The sequence below is a fragment of the Octopus sinensis genome, linkage group LG28 (genome assembly GCF_006345805.1).
Source record: "Octopus sinensis linkage group LG28, ASM634580v1, whole genome shotgun sequence".
Taxonomy (NCBI): domain Eukaryota; kingdom Metazoa; phylum Mollusca; class Cephalopoda; order Octopoda; family Octopodidae; genus Octopus; species Octopus sinensis.
Window position 1 is genome coordinate 17,036,526 of NC_043024.1, and position 11,202 is coordinate 17,047,727.

The 11,202-nt window shown below is 38.7% G+C and overlaps 1 protein-coding gene across 1 annotated transcript in view; it reads left to right on the forward strand.

The window, feature by feature from the left end:
- The window catches only part of LOC115225697, a 426,722-nt gene that overhangs the window by 406,497 nt on the left and 9,023 nt on the right, over positions 1–11,202 (forward strand). Inside the window, exon 7 of the mRNA XM_036514764.1 lies at positions 702–822. Within this exon, the coding sequence (XP_036370657.1) occupies positions 702–822 (121 nt within the window). The remainder of the gene's footprint in view (positions 1–701; positions 823–11,202) is intronic.

The window sequence follows — 11,202 nt, forward strand, 5'->3', positions numbered from 1 at the left end:
CCTTGTTCAAAGGTTATATGGATACAGTTTGTGTATCAAATAGCTAACTTAAGGTGATGGCCTCATGAAGCTAATAAGCGGACAGCTTTATTCTTATTTTTATAAGAATGCCATATTAGTATGGTGATAACTAATATATATATATATATATACAACTAAAAATAAGGGTGTCTGAGACATATATATATATATTCTTTCTTTTATTTGTTTCAGTCATTTAACTGCAGCCATGCTGGAGCACCACCTTTAGTCAAACAAATCGACCCCTGGACTTAAGCTTTGTAAGCCTAGTACTTGTTCTATCGGTCTCTTTTGCCGAACTGATAAGTTACGGGAATGTGAACACACCAATATCTGTTGTCAACCGATGATTGGGGGACAAACACAGACACACAAACACACACACACACACACATACATATATATATATGATGGGCTTTTTTTAGTTTCTGTCTACTGGCCCGAGACTACAATAGAAGACACTTGCCCAAGGTGCCACACAGTGGGACTGAACCCGGAACCATGTGGTTGGTAAACAAGCTACTTACCACACAGCCACTCCTGCACCTATTGATATATATATATATATTATATATATATGACCATTGTACCACTCTCTTTCTCTCTCCATCTGTGTATTATATTCTACCTACAACTCTTGACCTCACTCTAAAACTCATTCTGTTTCTTTTCTAAATCAGATTTGAACGGCACCACAATGTTGACAAATACAAGATGGTCTCAGAGCAGACAATGCCGCCAACCAATGTTAACCAAATGTCTACAACGGCCCTCGAGGACAACATGGCATTTGCATATCAGGTAAGGGCACTTATCTTAGCAGACGTCACTAACAATTTGACTCCATTTGACCTCACTATAAAAATTTGACCTGTTGACATTTTAACCCACTCTGTTTTGCATTTTTTCACTTTTTGTAAATTTGAAGAATTTGATAAAAAAAAATTAGTATGAAGTTTCCAACATCTAGTGAGTTCTTAACTGTATCATTGTGTTATCCTCACTCTCTTCCCCTGTGAATTCGTGACCGCGTGTGTACTGTTGGCGATTCTTTTTTCCTCTGTCTTCCCTTCTCTGGATTTTCCTTCTCCTATGTTTCCGACGAAGAGCTCCGCTCAAAACGTTAAACCCTCCTTCTTTCCTTCTTTCCTGAGCATCCAATAATACTATATTTGTTCCACGTCCTCGCGTTGTTGTGTTTTTTGTGCTTTCTTGAATGGATTAACTATATATATATATATATATTTGAAGTTTTTCAATATATATGAAGATTTTTTTTTTAAACGTTCTTCTACAGAAGTAATTAAAGAAAATTTATTTATTGAAAAATACAGAACTTGCCTAAATATTAATGCATAACCAACTTTGGTCTCAATATATTTTTCAATTCATGATCACATATCCATCACTGTACATATTTCACCTCACTAACTTAGCTCATCAGGTTTTGTATGTTTATTTATACCACCCCAAAAATGAATTATTCCCTCCCCTATCCTGAATAATAACTATCACCAGTTACCTCTCTTTAGGTTTTTCTACTTGTTGATTCATTCACAAACTTTCATACAAGAACATGGACTAAAATCTTTTTAAGAAAATACAAAATTACAATAATTTCAATGTCATAATTAGCAAAAGCAAAACCAGTCGACAACCACAATATTCTTTCCTTTAAAATATATTAAAATTATATAAACTGTGTGTATTTTGCTCATTTTATATCATATATATATATACACTGGCAATATGACCATTCCGAAATACAACAATATATATATATATAATATATATATATATATATATATATATATATATATATATATAATATATATATATATATATATATAATGCAATAATTTCAATGTCATGATTAGTGAAAGCGAAACCGGTTGACAAACACAATACTCTTTTATTCAAAATATATTAAAACTATGTAAACTGTGCATTTTCCTTCTTTTATCTGATATATATATATTTTTGCATTGCAACTCACAACGTGGGGATAACCGAAATTCACTTCCTCCATTTTCTTACTTTATGTATGTATGTATATATGTATGTATGTATGTATGTATGTACATATGTATGTATAGTTGTAGCCAGTTTTTTCCTAGCATAGAGGATGTAAAACTCTTGTTTCTCATCCATTTCTCTCCTCTGAAATTTTCCCTGAAGACTCTCTGAAACTGATTCTCCACTCCTAGCAGCAAGTTCATTGCACTCATTTTATGTACTTTACTACTACTACTGTCACCGTGATCACCCAGGCTATCAGATGTTGCTACACATCGCTGGTCACAATGCGCTTCGCATTGTTTTAGTCTCCAAATCACGCCACCCCACTGGCTAATCTAGCAGGCCAACAGAAGAAAGAGAGAGAGAAAGTTGTGGCGAAAGTCGCCACCACCCCCTGCCAGAGCCTCATGGAGCTTTAGGTGTTTTCGTTCTATAAACACTCACAACGCCCGGTCTGGGAATCGAAACCGCGATCCTACAACTACGAGTCCGCTGCCCTAACCACTGGGCCATTGCGCCTCCACACACATACATATATACATATATATATATACACACATACATATGTGTATATAATATATATATATATAATATATATATATATATATATAATATACATATGTGCGTGGGTGTGTATCTGTGTATATGCATGCGCAAATACAACACACACACGCATACACAGACACATGCTCAAATATATGTATGTGTCTATATACGTATTCTTTTATTGTTTTCAACCCTAAGCTGTAGCCATGCTGGAGCACTGCTGCTCCAACTTGAAGTATGAGTTTTAAATCCTTGGCCGGCAGGATGCTGGCTGCCTGGCTGGCTGGTTGGTTGGCTGAACTAAAATGTCATCTTAGAAGTCACCAAGGACCATAAATATATGCTAAGAGATAATGTCAATGTGCCAAAGGTGGCTTTACTTGGACACATGTTCACTTACACCATACATGTGTATATATGTACATATATGTGTATGTAGGTATGTATGTATAAATATGTGTGTGTGTGTGTGTGTGCATTTCATACATTATAAGGAACAACCTAAGTACCGATGATGGAACTTGAACCACAAATATATCCACATACCAAAAAAGTTTCTAGTCTCCCCTCTTGGGCCAAGGCTGAATAAGCCATCAGGGTTAAATTTAAAGCCTCACTTAGTATAAATTTCGTATTGCATCATCATCATCATTATCATCATCATAATTACTATGACCACCACCACCACCATCACCACCATCACCACCATCATCACCATCACCAACACCACCAGCACCATCACCACCACCTTTTTCTTCTTCTTCTTCTTCTTCTTCTTCTTTGTCTTCTTCTTTTCCTCCTCCTCCATTGTCATCATCATAACCACCAACACAACCACCACATTATTCTCCTCTTCCTCCTCCTTTTCTTTCTCCTTCTCCATTATGAATTCGTGTGCAATTTTTATCAGTATTTTGTATTTAAATCTGTAAACAAAAAAGTTATTTATTCCAGAAAAATGAAAACTGATCAATTAGTTTGCTTGTGTGTGAAGGTGTGTGGATCTGGAGGGAGTTAGGATGGGGTAGAAATGTCTAACAACTTCTTGGAATTTTACTTAATAATTTTATTATTCATCATTTTTCCTTCATTTAACATCTGCTTTCCATGCTGGCATGGGTTGGACGGTTTGACAGAAGCTGGTTAGGCAAGAAGACTGTGCCAGGCTCCAGTGTCTGTTTTGGTGTGGTTTTTATAACTGGATGCCATTCCTAACACCAACCACCCTGTAGAGTGGACTGAGTGCTTTTTACATGGCACCAGTACAGAAGATGTCGGTTTTGGCATGGTTTTTACTACTGGGTCCCTTCCTAACACAAACCACCTTACAGAGAGGACTGGGTTCTTTTTACATAGTACCAGCACAGGCAAGGTCAGTCTCAGCATGGGTTTTACAGCTGGATGCCCTTCCAAATGCCAACCACTTCACAGTGTGGACTGGATTTTTTGTGGCACCAGCACTGGCAGGGTCACTAAGTAACTTGCAATACAAAACTCCTTTGAGAGGGGAGGAGGACACTGGAGGAGGTGATCTTGTGCCAGATGATGAAAGGTTAAAGTGTGACAGAGGGACAGAAACAGGTGTCTTGCTGGGAGGTATATTGTTACCTGGTCAGAGAGAGGGAGAGTGATGAAGAATGAAGACAGAAACAGGTATGTTGCTGTAGAGAGGTTCTTGTTAGGAATTACGGAGCCAGAGGTTGCTGATCTGAGGTCAAACAATAACAACAATACTAAAAGCATACAAAGTTCCTTTGTGGGTTTGTATTGTCTCAGGTTTGAATGAATGAAGAAATAGGCCCTTGCTCAGAGCAGTGGGTTAATGGGAGGCACAGGCACGTCCACCATTTCTCGATGTGTGTGTGTGTGTGTGCATGTCACCCTGTCTTGACATCATGCAACAGTCGTGAGTAGCATAATAAAGTGGTGTCTTTTCCTTTCCAGCTATTCATGTAGACCTGTCCAGCTCTACACCATGTACAACCTTTGGCCATGTACAAGCTCTAACCATGACCAAGCTCTGGACCATGTACAAGCTCTGGTTATGTACAAGCTCTGGTTGTGTACAAGCTCTGGCCACATGCAAGCTCTGGCCGTATGCAAGCTTTGGCCATGTACAAGCTCTAACCATGACCAAGCTCTGGACCATGTACAAGCTCTGGTTATGTACAAGCTCTGGCCACATGCAAGCTCTGGCCGTATGCAAGCTTTGGCCATGTACAAGCTCTAACCATGACCAAGCTCTGGACCATGACCAAGCTCTGGACCATGTACAAGCTCTGGTTGTGTACAAGCTCTGGCCACATGCAAGCTCTGGCCGTATGCAAGCTTTGGCCATGTACAAGCTCTAACCATGACCAAGCTCTGGACCATGACCAAGCTCTGGACCATGTACAAGCTCTGGTTGTGTACAAGCTCTGGCCGTATGCAAGCTTTGGCCATGTACAAGCTCTAACCATGACCAAGCTCTGGACCATGTACAAGCTCTGGTTGTGTACAAGCTCTGGCCACATGCAAGCTCTGGCCATGTACAAGCTCTAACCATGACCAAGCTCTGGACCATGTACAAGCTCTGGCTATGTACAAGCTCTGGCCACATGCAAGCTCTGGCCGTATGCAAGCTTTGGCCATGTACAAGCTCTAACCGTGACCAAGCTCTGGACCATGTACAAGCTCTGGTTATGTACAAGCTCTGGCCACATGCAAGCTCTGGCCATGTACAAGCTCTAACCATGACCAAGCTCTGGACCATGTACAAGCTCTGGCTATGTACAAGCTCTGGCCACATGCAAGCTCTGGCCGTATGCAAGCTTTGGCCATGTACAAGCTCTAACCATGACCAAGCTCTGGACCATGTACAAGCTCTGGCTATGTACAAGCTCTGGCCACATGCAAGCTCTGGCCGTATGCAAGCTTTGGCCATGTACAAGCTCTAACCATGACCAAGCTCTGGACCATGTACAAGCTCTGGCCACATGTAAGCTCTGGCCGTATGCAAGCTTTGGCCATGTACAAGCTCTAACCATGACCAAGCTCTGGACCATGTACAAGCTCTGGTTATGTACAAGCTCTGGCCACATGCAAGCTCTGGCCGTATGCAAGCTTTGGCCATGTACAAGCTCTAACCATGACCAAGCTCTGGACCATGTACAAGCTCTGGTTATGTACAAGCTCTGGCCACATGCAAGTCCTGGCCATGTACAAGCTCTAACCATGACCAAGCTCTGGACCATGTACAAGCTCTGGCTATGTACAAGCTCTGGCCACATGCAAGCTCTGGCCGTATGCAAGCTTTGGCCACGTACAAGCTCTAACCATGACCAAGCTCTGGACCATGTACAAGCTCTGGTTATGTACAAGCTCTGGCCACATGCAAGCTCTGGCCATGTACAAGCTCTAACCATGACCAAGCTCTGGACCATGTACAAGCTCTGGTTATGTACAAGCTCTGGCCACATGCAAGTTCTGGCCATGTACAAGCTCTAACCATGACCAAGCTCTGGACCATGTACAAGCTCTGGTTATGTACAAGCTCTGGCCACATGCAAGTTCTGGCCATGTACAAGCTCTAACCATGACCAAGCTCTGGACCATGTACAAGCTCTGGTTATGTACAAGCTCTTTTATTTTATCTCTTGACATTTGTGGTGGTGTTGGTGGAGATAAGGGTTATGGGTGATGGTGATTGTAGCAGTAGTGCAAATAGTGCTAATGATCAAAGAAGTAACAGAGATAACAGTGGTGATGACGATGATGGCGATGACAATGATGATGATGATGATTGATGTAGGTGGTGATGGTGGTGGTAATAATAGCTGCAGTGATGCTGCTGCTGATGTTTGTGATACTGGCAGTGAAGGTTATAATTGTGATGGTGTTGGGAGTAGCATTGTTGTTATTAGATATTTCAATTGTTGTTGTGATGGTGGTGCAGGCTTTGGGGGTGGTTGTTGAGGATTATAATTATGGTAGTAATTATTGTAGTAGTAGTAGTGGTGATGGTGGTGGTGAAATCAGTGTTAATTTTAGTAGAAATAGTTATTGTGGTAGTTGTGTGAAGATGGCGGCAGTATTGGAAGTAGTTCTAATAATTATAGTGGTGATGGTGGTAGTGAGATGTGGTGGGAGAGATTATGTGTCACTGAGTGCATTTCAGGAGAGGTTCAACAGATCAATATGAGACTTGCTTTAACAATCAGTTTTCTTTACATTGTTGACTTCATAAGGAAAAATAAAATTGATTTCTCATAATAATAATAATAATAATAATAATAATAATGAGAAGAAGAAGAAGAATCATATTACACAATAAGAAGAATGCAATGTAATAACTACAGATTGATTCTTTTTATTGAATAAAAAGCTATAATATCTTGTATTCATTGTATATTATATAATGTAATAATATATCATTTTGTGCAATATAATGGCTCCCATAAGGCAGGGAGCTGGCAGAATAGTTAGCACCCCAGGTAAAATAGTTAATGGCATTTTGCCTGTCACTATGTTTTGAGTTCAAATTATGCTGAGGTTGATTTTGCCTTTCATCTTTTCAGGGTCGATGTAATAGAATACCAGTCAAGCACTGTGGTTGATATAATTGACTTTCACCCTCCCCCAACCTTGCTGGCCTTGTGCTAACATTTGAAATCAATATAATGGTTCTCGTAGAACAGGAATCAATTGATCCTCCTTGCAAATATAATGGGATTTTAATGGATTAAATAAAGGGCTGGGTGCAGAAAAATACCCATGTTTAATAAATTTTAGGTGTTTCCCAACTTTTTTCAACTTGTCCTTCCCCATGGTGAATCATGAAGAATTATGTAGAGGTAGACTCTGTATTCCATCTTCCCATTAATCCAAAGCGGGGTGGGATGAGGGTGAAAATTCCATAATGTTATGGTGGAAGGGGAGGTAGTGGTGGTGGTGGCGTTTGGTGGTTTGGTTTGAGGAAATATAACATCATACCATATCATATTGTATACCTTACATTATGTCATGTACATTAATACATAACCATGTATTATATGATATCATCCATCCGTATCATATTACAGATATATCATATTACATCATAACATTTAAATATAGTTCATGTATGATATCATGTAATATATTTATTTCTTTATTGCCCACAGGGGGCTAAACATAGAAGGGACAAACAAGGATAGACAAAGGGACTGAGTCGATTTCATTGACCCAGTGTGTAACTGGTACTTATTTAATCAACCCTGAAAGGATGAAAGACAAAGTCGACCTTGGCGGAATTTGAACTCAGAATGTAATGGCAGACAAAATACCTATTTCTTTACTACCCACAAGGGGCTAAACACAGAGAGGACAAACAAGGACAGACAAACGGATTAAGTCGATTATATCAACACCAGTGCATAACTGGTACTTACTTAATCGACCCCGAAAGGATGAAAAGCAAAGTCAACCTTGATGGAATTTGAACTCAGAATGTTGCGGCAGATGAAATATTGTTTAGCATTTCACCAGGCGTGCTAACGATTCTGCCAGCTCACTTCCCTATCATGTAATATATTGTATCATATATATCATATAACATATCTATCATATATTATGTGTGTGTGTGTTTATATTTCTATTTATTAAATGTCGCATGCATGAGAAATTTACATCGAGGGTTCTGAGTTTCTGTGCAACATGTTGGCAACGAAACTCAGAATATCACAAGTGATTGTATCCAATGCTCGGCTGATTTTGTTAGACCGCTGACCTTATTCATTATGACAACGTTAATTATTACTATAAGCATTGAGTTCAAAGTCACAAATTTTAGGACAGAAATCAATTAATTATTTAAACAACCTCTAATACTTGCCTAATAATTATTTCAATATTGAGGGATTTGAGAAATACCACAAGGCCTTTGGTCTGATGCTTTAACGATTCTACCAAACTCATACAACTTTTAATAACTATTTCTAATTTAGGTACAAGGTGAACAATTTTGAGGGGAGGGCTTAGTCAATACTATTGATTACAGTACTTGATTTGTACTTTAATTTTATTAACTCCAGAGAAAGATGAAAGACAATTTTGTCATTGGTGGAATTTCAACTTGAGTTCAAACAGATACCACATTCTTCCCAATAATTTGAGAATTCTGCTTATCCCATTGCCCTTAATTCTGTCCGGATTAGGCACCATGACAGCAATTTGGAGAATGGCCTTAAGTACTTCACTGGTACTTTATTTTATTGACCCAGTGGGGGATGAAAGCAAAGTTGACCGTGGCAAGATTTGAACTCAACATACAAAGGACTGTGAATAAATACAGGAAGGCTTTAGTGGTCTTGCCAATCCACTACTTGTGGTGGTGATGATGTTGCTGCTGCTGCTGCTGATGATGATGATGAAGAGGAGGAGGAGGAGGAGTGATAGTTTTGAATTTGGTGATGGTGTTGGTGCTATTTAGCCCAAGGTCATTTCTGGTCTTGTAGATTACTTCTTGTCAAAGACATTCCGAACCATGACCCTCCCCTCTTTATAGCCAGTTATATTGCAGGCTGTATTATTGCAGACGCAAAACAACCACAATAGCAAAGACAACACAACCAACAACAGAGATATCAACAACGACAACAACATGAACAATATCGATGACATCGTAAATAACAACATAAAACAATAACGAGAACATAAATACTCATAAAACCAACAACAACAACGAAAACAACCCAGAAAAACAATTAGAAAAATTACAATAATACAAAATATATAAACAACACAAATTGAGATAAAATCCACAACTAACATCAGTATCAATAACATTAACGACAACAACAACCACATGAATATAAATATACTCAACAACAACAACAACAATAACGGTAACTATAATAACAGCATAATCAACATGAAACAATAAATTTCTCCACAATTTTAATGTTTATTGAGAGCTGGTGACTTTAAGATCTATTGATGTAGTGATGATGGTGGTGGTGGTGGTGGTGGTGGCAGCAGCTATTGTTGTTGTTGTTGTTGAAGATAGTATCAGGATGTCTAGTAAAAGAAGTGACTGGTTATTTGAAGAGTGTTAAATTCATCTATTTTTAATGATGGAAAGGTTGACAGTGACTTTGAAGTCTCAGCTTTCTTGCCATCATCTGATCGTTTTATAATGGTAAAATGAAACTTCAAAGTTACTATCAACCATTTCCTTGCAAAAATACTTGAGAGTATTGAGTGGTTCTTCAATTTAATTATTGACTATTTTTATATATCTAACTTTATATGAAAAAAAAAAATTTATATATATATATGTGTGTGTGTGTCTATATATATATTTATATATAGGTGCAGGCATGGTTGTGTGGTAAGAAGCTTACTTCCTAACAACATGGTTCCTGGTTCAGTCCCATTGCGTGGCACCTTGGGCAAGTGTCTTCTACTATCGCCTCAGTCTGACGAAAGCTTTGTGAAGGGATTTGATAGATGGAAACAAAAAGAAGCCCATCGTATACGTGTGTGTGCTGTACTCTTTTGCCACAACTTTCTCTCACTCTTTCTTCTGTTGGCCTGCTTGCTTAGCCAGCGGGGTGGCGTCATTTGGGGGCTAAAACAATACGAAGCGCATTGTGACCAGCGATGTGTAGCAACATCTGATAGCCTGGTACAGTACACTGCTATTTCTACTTCGTGGATTTTCTCCTATCACATGTGGTTTTGAAATGCAACGCCTGCGATAGTCAGGGGATTACTGTAATATGCTTTCATTAACCCTTTAGTGTTTAAACCGGCCATATCCGGCCTAAATATTCTACATGTTTTATATTCAAACTGGCCATATCTAGCCTCTCGCACTTAACTTACATTGACACTTCAAAAATAAACAATAACATCGTTGAAACCTCAAAACTGTAAGATAATACATGATTAATTAAAACAATTTGAGTGAAAAATTATTACATTTAAATGTAATACTCTGTTAACAGAGTAATCTGAACACTAAAGGGTTAAAGGTGCAAAATTTCTACAAAACTGTTATCAATTGTTATATTCAACACTTTTTAAATAGGTAATTAACCAGTATTTACATTGGATTTTATTATCCCTTATCCATTATTGAGGTTTGTAACCTTTAGTTTGCTTACCAACCACATGATTCCGGGTTCAGTCCCACTGCATGGCAGCTTGGGCAAATGTCTTCTACTATAGCCTCGGGCTGACTGAAGCCTTGTGAGTTGATTTGGTAGACAGAAATTGAAAAGAAGCCCGTCATATATATATATATATATACATATATGTATATATATGTGTGTGTGTTTGTGTGTCTGTGTTTGTCCCCCAACATCACTTGACAACTGATGCTGGTGTGTTTACGTTCCCCGTAACTTAGCGGTTCGGCAAAAGAGATCGATAGAATAAGTACTAGGCTAACAAAGTATAAGTCCTGGGGACTATTTGCTCGACTAAAGGCGGTGCTCCAAAAGAGAGTAAAAGAGATATGCACACATATATATACATGCGTGTGTGCACACACTCGCACACCTGCATACATACATATATACATACATACACAGACATACATCATTTTTGTTTGTCTGCTGGAACAACAAGGACCATCTAATCATCCGAGGATAA